Source organism: Epinephelus fuscoguttatus, linkage group LG4 (assembly GCF_011397635.1).
Source record: "Epinephelus fuscoguttatus linkage group LG4, E.fuscoguttatus.final_Chr_v1".
In the NCBI taxonomy this organism is placed as follows: domain Eukaryota; kingdom Metazoa; phylum Chordata; class Actinopteri; order Perciformes; family Serranidae; genus Epinephelus; species Epinephelus fuscoguttatus.
Genome location: NC_064755.1, coordinates 31,090,220 through 31,104,797, shown reverse-complemented (window position 1 = coordinate 31,104,797; position 14,578 = coordinate 31,090,220). Strand labels below are relative to the sequence as shown.

At 40.6% G+C, this 14,578-nt stretch overlaps 1 protein-coding gene across 2 annotated transcripts; it reads left to right on the top strand.

Annotated features, from left to right (window-relative positions):
- Positions 1-325: 325 nt before the first annotated feature.
- Positions 326-12,829, top strand: LOC125887253 (uncharacterized). 2 transcript variants are annotated; one of them, XM_049573932.1, is made up of 9 exons: positions 326-524; positions 7,523-9,068; positions 9,159-9,273; positions 9,767-9,947; positions 10,057-10,071; positions 10,318-10,401; positions 10,781-10,851; positions 12,036-12,171; positions 12,282-12,829. In XM_049573932.1, exons 1-9 carry the CDS (start codon positions 447-449, stop codon positions 12,303-12,305), a joined length of 2,250 nt encoding a protein of 749 aa, XP_049429889.1. In that variant the 5' UTR covers positions 326-446; the 3' UTR covers positions 12,306-12,829. The 2 variants fall into 2 exon arrangements, with proteins under 2 accessions (XP_049429889.1, XP_049429890.1); XM_049573933.1 differs by lacking the exon at positions 10,057-10,071.
- Positions 12,830-14,578: the final 1,749 nt, after the last annotated feature.

Sequence of the window (14,578 nt, the reverse complement as noted above, 5' to 3'; positions counted from 1 at the left end):
CAGTTATACATTATTCTGAAATGAGACATTCTGCACAGAGTATGTTTATTTATGTAGATTACATCTTGATTATAATACTTTTTACTTTTAATTAAATACAATTTTTTAATGCAGGATTTATACTAAAGTATTGCTGCTTTTACTTATGTAAAACATCTGAGCACTTTTTCCATCACTGGTACAAAGCACAATGGATTATTTATTAGGTAAATACATTATTACATACAGGGACACAATGTTCTCTCATACTTCATTGGCTTTAATGACCTGACCAATCCGGAGAGGCGTTGTTCAGCTCCGACCAATAGCAGCAGCTGTTATTGAGAGTCAGTGGTGGGAAGGGCAGGTTGTTGCTGCTGAGTTGATTTCACGGAGAGCGGATCCACGCTGTGGATTAAATATTTGCAGTAAACAGCTGATAGTGGTGTGCAGCTGCGGGAGTGTGGATGGGGGGAAACAGCCCGAGTCACCTCTCTCAGGAGGATGGAGAAGGTGGAGGAGTCACTTTTGTGAAGGGCATCCGGGTGAGTGAAGCTCAGGGGGGACATGCGTGGACTCAAGTGGGAGAAAGTATTTTAACAAAACTCATGCATGATGTGATAACAGAGAGACCGCTCAAGAGTGCAAGGGTGTTCATGTTTCATTTTAAATCCTGGCTCATAGCTATTTCCCTGGTCATGTGATACATAATCAATAAGTATTGATCATGCTCTTGTGTTTGTTGTTGCACAAAGTCAGCTGGCGTTAAATATAGAAAGAACATGGTCGCTTCTCACAGGGAGCACGAGAAAAAACAAATAGTCTTAACGTAGATAATCATTTAAATCACGAATTTAACTGAATAAAGTTTTTTTTCCTAAATCCTTAAAGTGACAAAAACAATATAATTAAAGAAGTCTGTGAATGAACTCTTAATTATGTGGTTAATTTTAGGCAATTAATGATCTGCGACCTTTGAGTATCGACCACTATCGGTGACCTCCTGCAACATCAAGCAAACTTTTAATTAACAAGTCGCCAAAAATGGTTTGCCGTCTTCCCTCAAAAGTATTTTAATTAATAGTAACAATGAGGTTAAGTTCATAGAATAATATATTTGTGATTGTGATTAAATATTTTATCATTTTCTAATCTTTAAATAAGCAGTAATCATTTTTATCTCATCATATCAGGCTTTCAAACCTTTCCTCCCTTACAAGCTCCATGCAGTAACTATTATGGAGCTTTCAGTTGTATCACATGGTCTTCCTCAGTAGATGAAGTAGTCACAGAGTTGTAGATGTTCAAGTTTCTGTTTTTCTGAGCAATTCAAGAGCTTCTCCTCCATGTTGGCTCAAAAGTTGACAGCGAAAGATAATTATTTTTCATGCTTTTGAAGGTCAAGAATTAACTTTTTTGGGGGGGAGGGGGAATAATTTTATTTTCCACACAACTTGCAGGTATACATTAATCAATAACTGCTGTCAGTGTCACAGCACATGTAGACATAAAAAAATAGAAACAAAAATAGTCTGATCTTAGTATCATACCTCGTGTAACACAGCTCTACTGTTTTGACAAGCATGATGTAACCTGCCACCGTCATCCTAGCAACAGAGAGTTCCTCAGAAAAAATCTATTTCCACTGCTGAATAGAAAGACTGTGTGGCGGCTTCCACCTCACCGCCAGCATCTTTTAAGCAGCAGTCCATGCTGATAACCAGAGCTAACTTTGAGTTTGATTTAAGTTCTGCCCTGAATCATCGTAGCCTACATGCTGGAGAGCAAATTTCAGATGGATGTTCTGTTATTTGCTCTCATAAACTTTTAACTGATGGACACTCCCATGTGATATGTAAGACTGAACTTTTAATCTAAAATGGTTTTTGTAACTGGGAAACCATCAGTGCTAAGTGTGGAGAACATTAATTTGATCACACAATGATCAATACTAGATTGCAGGGAAGAGGGAAGCTTGTCAGGTTGAAATCATGAGAAAAGATTTTCACATAAGGCATGCAGGGAAATTAAAAGGAGAAAAAAAAAGACAATTTTACTGCATTTAAACATTTAATCCTTTGATTTCTAGTAAGATCTATTGAAGAAGCCCAGTTTTAAAACACAAGACAGTATACAGAGGGAGTACAGGGTTCAAAATTAACTCTTTTTTTCCACCAGCCACTTAATAGATCAGCTTTGTGTCTTGGCTGGTGAGTGAAGCAAATCTAGCAGCCACTTGCCTACCTGCACTTGGCTGGTGGCTGGTGCTAATTTTCAACCCTGGTGGAGCACATCTTAAATAAAAAACCCAATACTTATGCTGCTAATAAGCTAAAGAATTACCTGTGATGTACTGTAAGGCCGGGAGAAATTAAAATTCCTGTAGTTAGTTCTTGCTTCTGCACTAGGGTTGCAGCAGTACATTGTAAAACAGTTTACTGTGTGTATTTGCTTATCTGTGGTATTGGGGGGAAAAAAGAATCTTGCCTGTGCTCATATCCCCTTTCCTCCTAAACCCCTGTCCAATTGTTTTCACATACTTGTATTAAAAAATGGTTTCAAGTTCCAATGATAATAAAACATTTGGTCAACCTTAAAAACCTTTATTTCATTCCTTTAAGGATCATTGTAACTGATAATGATAATAATAATTGTGTAGTGTCTCGGGCGTTGGTGGCTTAGTGGATAGAGCAGGCGCCGCATGTACAAGGCTGTTGCCGCAGCGGCCCAAGGTCGACTCCAGCCTCTGGCCCTTTGCTGCATGTCTCTCCCTCTCTCCCTCTCCCCTTCACACTTCACTATCCTATCAATTAAAGACAAAAAATGCCCTAAAAATATCTTTAAAAAAATGTGTAGTATCATATCCTGGGATAACATGACACCGTGATAATTTCATATCGTGAAAATCTCATAGTGTTGTGACCCCGTTCTGCACCATGCCATTACTGAGCTGTTTGTGCCAGTCAACCCTCTCCTCCCATTGTGGCAGTAAAATCACCTTTTAAAATATATATATATTCATTGTAAACAGTGGTTGAATTGTTAATTTTTAACAAGGGGGATGCAATGTAGCTTTGATTTTTTTGCGTGCACACATCATGCCCACAATGACTTTCACAAAATGTACACCTCCCAAAGGACATAATTGCAGGATGCCTTAACCATAACTATAATCAAACAACGAATGATACCAATATTATTTTTCTACTCCAAATATCAAGCAAGTGATGTCAGATGTCACCAAAGCATGCAGGTAAAGTTTGCAGTTAGCTAGCTGCCTAGCTGGTCAATTTCACATTACTTTGGCTAGCTGAATGTTAGCTCTATCACAAAATAGCATAGGCTAACAGTAGCATAGCTAAATAAGGCATTTCTGTGGAAATAGCCACTGCAAACATTCAAGTTTTGTGTGAGAAATCATGTCACTTAAATTGTCTGGGCATGAGTCAAATCCAAGCTTCTCGCCTGTTCTTTTCTTTTTAAAATAATCACGAAGGTCAAACTTTATTTTCGTTTGGTCATGCTGCCAATGAATGCATCAACTGAGGCCCAATTCCAATGCGGCCCCTAAAGACTCAAGCCCCGAACCCTCACTGACTTAACTGACGTCAGCTGTAAGTGATTGAGTGTGAGAGTCTGAAAGGGCTCCGGATGCTACAAATAGGAATGGGACAGCGCTTATCCCCCTCTCTACAAAATGTTGTTGACACTGGCGGCTCTGGGTGTGATCATTTATCAGTTATTGTCAGCATATATTCCACACACAAAGAATATCTATCTATCTATCTATCTATCTCTCTCTCTCTCTCTCTCTCTCTCTCTCTATATATATATATATATATATAGAGAGAGAGAGAGAGAGAGAGAGAGATAGATAGATCCGCATCGATGCTGACCTACAGTAAGGGGGCATAAAGGGCTCACTCACTGACTCACTGACTTGACGATTTGACAATGGGACCGCCCTCACACACTCACGCACTTCACATGAACGCGCCTCTAAGTCAGTGAGTCTGTAAGGGATCGGATTGGAATTGGGCCTGAGTGCGTGAGTGAGTGTGCGCACAGCTATAACGTGCTCCTGTCTCGCACACATGTGTTTTTTGGTTCCACCAAGGGCAAGCAGTTTCAACTCTCTGCTACGGGTACACGTCTTCAAGCATGATAAAATAAACTGAGTTGCGGGATTTAGCTAGCAGCGCAGCTCCGCCTACACACACAGATTCTAGATTAACAAGGGGGTGGTTTTTGGTCAATTTTCTAACAAAGGGAATGGCATCCCCCCTCATCCCCCCTCAATTCAACCACTGATTGTAAAGCTTGATAACTGACTTCAATTCTTCAATACTCTAACCCACAGAAGTCTTGTGATTTTGTTTTTATGTACCAACAAATATATACAAAACATAGGAAGAAACCCGCTTAACTTTAAATAACTCCTAACTTAAATAAAAAGTAGTATAAATTAAACTGGAGAGAAATAAAGCTGCACATACAGGACTCTTTAACCCATTACTGCCCCCAAAAAGAAATAACCAAAATGAGATTATAGGAACCCACAAAATGACTATTTATATATCAATAAGTCACATAGTGTTACCTTGAATGTGTGAAGAAAACTTTGTCAAACGACGAACATATTGATCGCACATACATTTTTGCTCAAACCTCAGTATTTGATTCTGACTTGAAGAGAGCATAGATAAGTTTCACTGTCAGTTCAGTTTTAAAAGGTAAAGTTTTAGTGAAAATGAATGTGTTTGAGCTAGACCTACCGCAGTTTGTAAATGGATGATTTGATGTGTTTTATTCTGTTGTTAAGCATTGGTTGGTCCCCAATCAGTCAGTCCATCAATATGTTTGCCATTTCCTGTGGAGGCATGTGAGAAAAAAGTTTTCTCTATAACAGGGGTGGCCAACCAGTCAGAGACCAAGAGCCACAAAAATTACCGTGGTAGTACAAAGAGCCACATCACACACCCTGTGCTTACAAACACACTCCCTCTCTCACACAAACACGAAATGACATAAAACCAAAATCCATATATTTCCAATTTTCAAAGCCAGATTTATTTATCTCACACACAAATGAATAACCATGAATAGAAATACACACAAACACAGTCTCTCCCTCTCATACTGTCTTTCTCCGTCCCCCCTCCACACCCACAGTCTCTCCCTCTCCCACTCTCTCCACACACATCCACACAGTCTCTCCCACTCTCATACTCTCTCCAGATTAGTGTTGTCACGGTACCAAAATTGGGACCCACGGTACGATACCAGTGAAAGTATCAAGGTTCTGAGTAGCGTCAGGATACCACAGTGAAAATGAGGCAGATGTGCCTTTTGTCGTTTATAAAAAGATAAATCACTTTTCTATAGTACATCAATGATATTTCAATGGAATAAATTACTTATTGACTTATTCATACTTCAAAAACAGCATCAATAAGTGATTACCATAGGGGGGATCAACATAAAATAAATAAATGAAATAAAATCAACCAGCCACCCTCCTCCCCTGACAAGTAAAGAACAGTCCCTAAAGTGCAGTGAGGTTTGTGGGCCGTTACCTGACACAAAGAGAAATGTGAACGGCTCGTTTCTCCTCTGACACGCCACATACCTGTGTGCCGCCATGGCTCGGCTGTTCAGGTATTTCTGAGCAGTCATGACGCCAATTTATTCACCTGGAGCCGGGCTTCTCGGGCGCCGGTCAGCCATTATCTTGCGCCGCGAAGCACTATGGCCATTATTGGCCAGCGCATGGACACTCACCCTCCTTTGATTGGACTTTGAACTTATCCCACAGTAGTGGCACCATGTCATGTACCGTGGTGTTTAAGTAGCAGCCTACTGCGGTCTACCGTTGGTACCAGTATACCTTGCAACACTACTCCACACAAATCCACACACAGTCTCTCCCTCTCTCATACTCTCTCCACACACACACGCACACAAAGACACACATTTCTGCCCTGACATTTTTTGTTGTGCGATATCCAGTTCTGCATTCCTCCCGAACTCCACACCCTCTCACCTGCCCGTGCGCACTCCTCTCTCTCTCACTCGCTCCACTTAAGCCTGTTACATTTCTTAAATGGCCATACGCACTCATAACAATAAATTGATTTTTTTTATGACGGAAGAGCCGCACGCCGATGGTTTTAATGAATGGATCGAAGAGCCACACACTGATAGGCAAAGAGCCGCGGGTTGGCCACCCCTGTTCTAGATTAACAAGGGGGTGGTTTTTGGTCAATTTTCTAACAAAGGGAATGGCATCCCCCCTCATCCCCCCTCAATTCGACCACTGATTGTAAAGTTTGATAACTGACTTTAATTCTTCAATACTCTAACCCACAGAAGTCTTGTGATTTTGTTTTTATGTACCAACAAAAATATACAAAACAAAGGAAGACACCCGCATAACTTTAAATAACTCCTAACTTAAATAAAAAGTAGTATAAATTAAACTGGAGAGAAATAAAGCTGCACATACAGGACTCTTTAACCCATTACTGCACCCAAAAAGAAATAACCAAAATGAGATTATAGGAACCCACAAAATTACTATTTATATATCAGTAAGTCACATAGTGTTACCTTGAATGTGTGAAGAAAACTTTGTCAAACGACGAACATATTGATCGCACATACATTTTTGCTCAAACCTCAGTATTTGATTCTGACTTGAAGAGAGCATAGATAAGTTTCACTGTCAGTTCAGTTTTAAAAGGTAAAGTTTTAGTGAAAATGAATGTGTTTGAGCTAGACCTACCAGTTTGTAAATGGATGATTTGATGTGTTTTATTCTGTTGTTAAGCATTGGTTGGTCCCCAATCAGTCAGTCCATCAATATGTTTGCCATTTCCTGTGGAGGCATGTGAGAAAAAAGTTTTCTCTATAACAGGGGTGGCCAACCAGTCAGAGACCAAGAGCCACAAAAATTACCGTGGTAGTACAAAGAGCCACATCACACACCCTGTGCTTACAAACACACTCCCTCTCTCACACAAACACGAAATGACATAAAACCAAAATCCATATATTTCCAATTTTCAAAGCCAGATTTATTTATCTCACACACAAATGAATAACCATGAATAGAAATACACACACCCACAGTCTCTCCCTCTCCCACTCTCTCCACACACATCCACACAGTCTCTCCCACTCTCATACTCTCTCCAGATTAGTGTTGTCACGGTACCAAAATTGGGACCCACGGTACGATACCAGTGAAAGTATCATGGTTCTGAGTAGCGTCAGGATACCACAGTGAAAATGAGGCAGATGTGCCTTTTGTCGTTTATAAAAAGATAAATCACTTTTCTATAGTACATCAATGGCCGCAGGTTGGCCACCCCTGCTCTATAAAATGAAGCTTAAACAATATGACTAACGGATATAGAAATGGTCTTTGTGTGGGTGATGTGTTCCTTCAACAGAGACGGGACGCAGTTGAAATAAAAACACATCAGAATGACATTTTAATTAAATCCACACTAACGAGTCTGTTTCTCTTGTGTCTCCACAGCTGTCAGATAAAGTCATCAACAGGATGAGACAGTCCTCAAAGGTCATCACTCCTCCTCCACCCTCACCTGAACCACAAACACACACTCCAGTCCCCGCCCCCTCTGTCGAACACTTATTACCTCTGCTGACACCTCCTCCTCCATTCATTGCACCTCCTCCTCAGGAAGCTCCATCCACACCTCCGTCAGTGGAACCTGCTCCTCCTGTAAAACTTGTCCCTCCTCCTCCTGTAAAGTTCCACTCCCTTCCTCTTGCCCCGTCTCCACCTATAGAGCCAATAACTCCACCTGTATCCGACCCTGTTGTCTCAGCCCCCGCCCCACCACCACCACCTCCTCCTCTGCAAGAAGTCCCATCCACACCTCCATCTGTGGACCCTCCTCCTCCTGTAGTTTTTCACGCCCTTCCTCCGACCTCTGTGGAGCCTGAAGCCGCGCCAAGCACTCCACCTCTATCTGACTCTGTTGTCTCGGCCCCTCCTCCACCTCCAGCTACACCTTCTCCAGAAATAGAGGCACCTGCTGCTCCACCAGTAGAAGCACCTCCTCCTCCACCTGCTGTAGTGGAGCCAATAGTCCTTCCTCCTGTTGAGTCCTTCATCCCACCTCATGTAGAGCCAGAAATCATGTCTACACCACCCATAGCAGAACCTGTTATCTTACCTCCACCTATGGAAACACCTGTAGCTCCACCTGAACCTTTAGCTTCACCTCTGCCCTCTGAAACACCTCCAGCTACTATTGAACCTGCCGCTGCAGCTCCCTCTGTTCAACCTTTAGAATCTGTTCTCCTGTCTGCACCACCAGTGGAAACGGTTCAGCCTCCACCCACTGTTGAATCTACACCAGTTGAACCCACAACCCCACCCTGTCCTGTTGATTTAGCTCCAGTTGAAGCCATAGTTTTACCTCCGCAAATGGAGACGCCTCTTGTTGAGGTTACAGTTAAAGAAGTAGTGCCTCCAGTCGTGGCTCCAGCTGTGGAGTCACCGCCTCCATGTGAACTGGTCTCACCTCCACCTCCTCCAGAGCTGGTGGCAGCACCTCCTCCAGAGCCTGTGGCAGCACCTCCTTCAGAGCTAGTGGCAGCACCTCCACCTCCTCCAGAGCCAGTGGCAGCACCACTTCCAGAGGTGGTGGCAGCACCTCCACCTCCTCCAGAGCCAGTGGCAACACCACTTCCAGAGGTGGTGGCAGCACCTGCACCTCCCCCAGAGCCACTGGCAGCACCTCCAGAGCCAGTGGTAGCACCTGCACCACCCCCAGAGCCGGTGGCAGTGCCTCCACCTCCTCCAGAGCCAGTTGCAGCACCTCCACCTCCTCCAGAGCTCACTTTCGAAGAGCCTTCTCCACCCTGTCACTGTGTGGAGCTGGCCATCATACCCACCAATGCACCTGTTAGTGATGAACCCCTCCCTGAACCTCTGGCACCACCTCCACCTGCTCCAGCTCCACCTGCTGAAGAGCCCGCCATCACCCTGTCTCTGCCTCCTGTCATTGAGGATGAAGTACTTGCTATCACAGCAACACCTCCACCTGCAGCAGGTGAGCTGATCACCACCACCATGATGAAAACTGTAGCAACTGTTTGAAATAAATTTAAATTAATAAAGTTTTTTGGTCATGTGTTTCCAGTCCCACCTGTTTCTGCTGAAGTGATGGAGGAGGAGTTGAAGCAGAAGATCAAAATGGAGATGCAGTTGAGTCTGGAGGAGGAGATCAACCAGAGGAGGCAGGAGCTGCAACGACAGTAAGGACACATTACTGTCAACGTCTTACTGAGTTTCTGTCGCATCTGAACGTGTCTGTGTGGGAAGATTTTTATTTCCTGTCTTTCATATTTTATTTTTCTTATTTTGTAATCATGCTTTTAATGTTGCTCTTCTGCACTGGCAAGGGCATCTACCCATTTTTCAGAATCTGTTAATCTACCAAATACTTATAATTGATAGTGAAAGATTTTTTCATTTTAATTACCTAGATCCCAAGATTTTCTTTAAATGTCTTTTGTTCGACCAAAACCTGATAATATTTATTTTACAGTGACATAAGGCAAACTAAAGCAGGAAATCTTCGCATTTCAGAAGCTAATTTTTGTAAATTTCGCTTGAAAAATAACCTTGAATTTGCAGTTTTCAGTTTCATCTATTAACTAATCGACTAATCATTTAATCTAATGAAATGTATGAAGGGTGCATCAAACTGCGAGTAGAATAATGTTATAAACTGTGATCTGTGTGAAGGCTTGAGGAGATGAGGGCTCAGGCTCAAGCTGCGGCCCAGGCATCTGCTCAGGCTCAGGTGGAGGAACAGGTGAAGAAGACGCTGGACGGGGAGATGATGGCGTACAAGGAGAACCTGACAGACGCCATCATGAAGGAGCGAATGAAGACAGAAGACCAGAGGCTCATGGTGCAGCTTTATGTACGTACGAGACAAACATTATGTGTGTGTGTCAGGATCTCTCTGTGAAATGTGAAAATCTTTCCTCTTATTGTGCCTCTTTTTCTTTCTCGCTCTCGTGGTTTTTCAGCGGATGGAGTTGAAGGTAAGAGGGGAGAGAATTTATACGTGCATGACTCACTTTTCACCTTTCCGCTCTAATGGCATCTAAAACAGCAGCTGTGTTTCTCTGGTCTTTATGTCTTTGATGACGGGACAAAAAATAATTTATAACTACGTGGACGTTCTGGCATAAGCCTACAAAATATGAAACAATGAAATGTCGTATTGGCATTTATAAAACAGGTTTTAGAGGAGTGATGATGTCATTATAAATATTTTGAACTCACAGGCTCACCAGCTGGAGAAGAGGGAGAAAGAGCTGAGGAAACGAGACGCTCTCTACAAGGAACATATCGCAAAACTTGAAGCAAAGGTGAGCAACATTTCTCATCATCCCTACATCTCATTTAAGTTTAAGTTACATAAAAGCCCCTAAATGTCATGTCTTAAGTTTGAAGCAGCTATAATCTATATTTGAATAATAATAATAGTGTACGAAAAAGCACTGTGAAAGGGGGTCGCTTATAGTGATGAAGCTATTGAGAGTCATCACCTGAATCTTTTTACAGCTTTATGGGGAGTTTCAGCTCATTGTTTAGGAGTCCAGCTGTGACATCACTGTTTGGTTCACTCTCATTGTGCTCATTATGTCATTTATGGCTGCAGCAGGCAGCTGCTTTCACACAAAAAGCTCTAAATACTGTATATATTTCACCTTGACAGTAACTTGTGGTGTTTTTATTCTTTGACAGTGTGCTGAGTTTTACAGAGTGACTGCTGAGAGCTTCCAGAAGGGCAAAGTAGAGACTCGCAACCGCTTTGCGTAAGTTTGGAACCACTGTGAATTTTATAAATGCAAAGATGAAATGCAAATGTCCCTTTCGTAATAATCAGGACAGAATCATTCCTATACAAATGCTATTTAAGTATAGTGATCAAGTAGTCGACTTACAGTGCTCAGTTTGGGTCTTTTCATACATTTTTAAAAAGATATTTTTAGGGCTTTTTTGCCTTTAATTGATAGGACTGTTGTTAGCGTGAAGGGAGGAAAGACAGGGGGATGACATGCAGCAAAGGTGGGGGGGGGGGGTTAAAGCTATGTTATGTTTTTTTGTAGTTTACTCCCATGACACTTTGCCAGCACCTTAGGTCATCAAGTGGACTGATAGTGTCCCCTTGAGCAGGCCTGTGGTAGCTAAAGCTGTCTGTTTCGTTACTTCAGATTAGTGTTGCACGGTATACCGGTACTAAAATAGTACCGCGGTACTAGAGTATTCCAAAGGGTACTATACTGCATTTGGAAAATACCGGTGCTTTGAAATTGATTCAGTTCATTAATTTAGTTAATTTATTTTACTCAATTATGCACACAAAGGCCTTTCTTGTTCCTATTGGAGCACAGATTGCACAAGTGGTGTGTATGACAACACCTGTATCAACATTCGCAGCTGGCGCATGTGAAAAAAGGCAAGAGAAAGTCTGCCTCGCAAAGGGAGACAACACGAGACAACACAAACTTGGTGGGACATTTGAGTTACCAAACCGTGACGTCCGTACCGAGGCACTTACCGAACCATGATTTTTTTTGGTACCGTTACACCCCTGCTATTTATTGTTCTAAAGGTTTGTATCCAAAAGGACTTTTCCTTAGGAAAAGTACCGAAGAATATCGAAAAGTATCAAAATTCATATTGGTATTGGTACCGAAACAAAGATTTTGGTATCGTGACAACACTACTTCAGATTAATGTAATAAATCAAATGTCTGTTAGATAGTTTTCTACTTGAGAAGTAAAAGAAAAATTCAGTTATAATAATCATCTGCTTATAGAGCTTAGTTTTACCTAGACATATGTGTAACATACAAACATTTTTACAGTCTGTATGGTTGAGTTAGTCAGGTCACAGACTGCAGAGGTATAAATGACTGCTGTGCATGTTTCACAAATTTGGTGGTATTATCTACCAAACCAACCTGATGTTTGATATTTGCATTGTCTCTCTCAGGCGTTTCAACATCCAGCCGGTGTGCGGTGATTTGCAGAGTCAGATTTTAAAATGCTACAAGGAGAACACAGGGAAGACTCTGTCCTGCTCAGGTATCGCCTCGGCGTACATGCAGTGTGTGGACAACGCCAAGAAGGTATGACTCCGATAAACAAACTGATTTCTTCTTTGAAATATCCAGAATGACTTCCAACCTCTGATTTACTGTTGGTAACATTTTAACACATTTCTCTCCTCTGTCTACAGAATAAATTGAGCACTGGAGGTTAATGTGGACCACCTGATGAAGATGATGACATTTGAGAGCTTTACTGCCGCAGCAAGGAAAAGTTTATGGACAGAATTCAAGCAGAGTTACAGGAGAATCATCTCCAGCCTTTACATACTGTCAGACAGACTTGTAGTCTGCTCTGACAGGAACAACATGTTTGCAGCCTCTCCGGTTCTTGGGATTATCTTAAAACCACTTGTGCCACAACAGTAAGAGATGGATCGAATCATTTTAAGTGCTTGTCTTTTGTAAACAAGTTGAAAGACAACAGAGGAGAAGAGAAGTTCGTGTGTGTGACGTATATACTGAATGGGATGCTGGTAAATCATGTTTGTGTGCCTTGAAGTTATGAAAGCTAATTATCAGATTGAAAATGCATGAGAGAACTGATTAATGAGTGTGATGTAACAAAGACCTGTAAGTGTTTAAGGGTTATTGTGATGTACATAAATTATTTCAGGGGTTATTTCTGGTGCATGCCTAGAACTTTAATCAGTCACAATAAACTTTGTTGAATCACTAATGGCTTTTAATATTTTGCTGTGTGGGAGAATATTTGAAGGTGGTTTGCTGCCCTCTGGTGGATGTGGATCAAGTGAAAGCACACAGTAGAAAGTTATTTTAGTCGCTGGGATCAGTCTAATTCACGTTATTAATCTGTGGTAATATAAAAAAAAATACAGCTTAAATCTTTGTTACTGAATTCAAAAAATATTTGCAGTGACAGTTAGGCAGAATAATACCCACAATTATGAAACGACAGGGTTCGTGAACACTTCCTGATTACGCTTCTGTGTTACGGGTCACGTGTCACTATTAACCAATGAGAAGCTAGAAGGACTTCGACTGAGGTAAATGTGTGTAAGAATCACTGAGGCAGATCCAGCAAACTATTTAACTGTTTTAAACACTGCTGCTGTGAATATTTTAACATGTTAATATGTAAATAATAATTGTGAACATAAATGTGTAAATAGATAACTGTACGGGGGTCAATACAGCAAAGTATTATGGTATTTTTATGTGGCCATATCGTTTCATCACACAGTGCCAACTATCAATATCTTTATTAGCCTATATAAATTACTAATGTCACAAATACACATTGAACTTTAGGTAGCCTACTAATCAGTTGATTTTTCAGTCCACTAGGTACATTGTGCTGCAAATAAAATGACTGAGGTCAGATGAACAGATTGAAATCTTTATCTTATTAGATAATACAGATGTTGACAAAGTTTTTCTTCAAGGACACAATTTTCGGTTTAAAAAAAGGTAATAAATCGCAATATATTTTTCCACAACACTCAACATATCGTATCACGTTTAAAATCACAATGATATTGTATTGTGACTTGAGTATCGTGATTATATTGTATTGTGAAACCTCTGGTGATTCCAACCCTAAAAGATATTATGGTGATTTTCTCTAATGAAATGTGTTGGAACATAGAAAGAAACAACAACAACAACAACAACAACAAAGAAACAACAAATCAAACGGAGCAACTGGTCGACGTTAAGGCAAACAGACTGAAGCTCCATGGCAACAAACAGCTGATTCAGAGAAAAATAAACAAAGCTACTGTTAGTGATGATGATGATAATGTAGCATCTCTTCTCTTTTAAAGTTAACAGACAGTGTGTATTCTAACTAATTTCATAATTAAGACAATGTTCATTATTTACAGAAGTTGTGGAGCTTATTTGGTCAGTAGAAATCTCTAATATTCCTGCATTGTAGTTTAATTTAATTAATTAATTAATTAATTAATAATTAATATATTATAATACATCTCCTTACAGACTGCTTTTATATTTCCCTATATATGAAGACCAAATTTTATATATATGATATAACCTAAATAAAAAGCATAGGGCACAAACAAGCGCAGCACTCCAAACTGAGTGGGAGTTTTTATGAGAAGATTTTAAACACAACTTCATGTCATGAGTTTTGAGAACATAAAGATAAAAAACAATGACTGGTCAGCTCACCAAGTGTAAGTGTCCATGGTACAGGCAGGCAGTCCAAAAATACATCCCAGGCACTCTGACTGTAGTTAAAAATCCACTTCCCCTGACTTTATTATTTATTATTATTGATGATTATTTAATTATTGGTATTAGTGATAACAGGTTAAAGGTAGGATTAGTCTTAATATACTTCCTTCCCCTTTATTATTATTATTATTATTATTAGACTGTGAAAAAAAATAAGATTAATAAAAATGGCACCAGTGTGCAGAAATTTTTTGATCAAAACAAAAAA

Excerpts from the sequence above, each read along its gene's own strand:
- LOC125887253 (XM_049573932.1), top strand. The coding sequence starts at position 447 with ATGGGGGGAAACAGCCCGAGTCACCTCTCTCAGGAGGATGGAGAAGGT. Across the intron at positions 9,069-9,158 it reads AACACCTCCACCTGCAGCAG|TCCCACCTGTTTCTGCTGAA; the intron begins GTGAGCTGATCA and ends ATGTGTTTCCAG. Across the intron at positions 10,402-10,780 it reads TCGCAAAACTTGAAGCAAAG|TGTGCTGAGTTTTACAGAGT; the intron begins GTGAGCAACATT and ends ATTCTTTGACAG.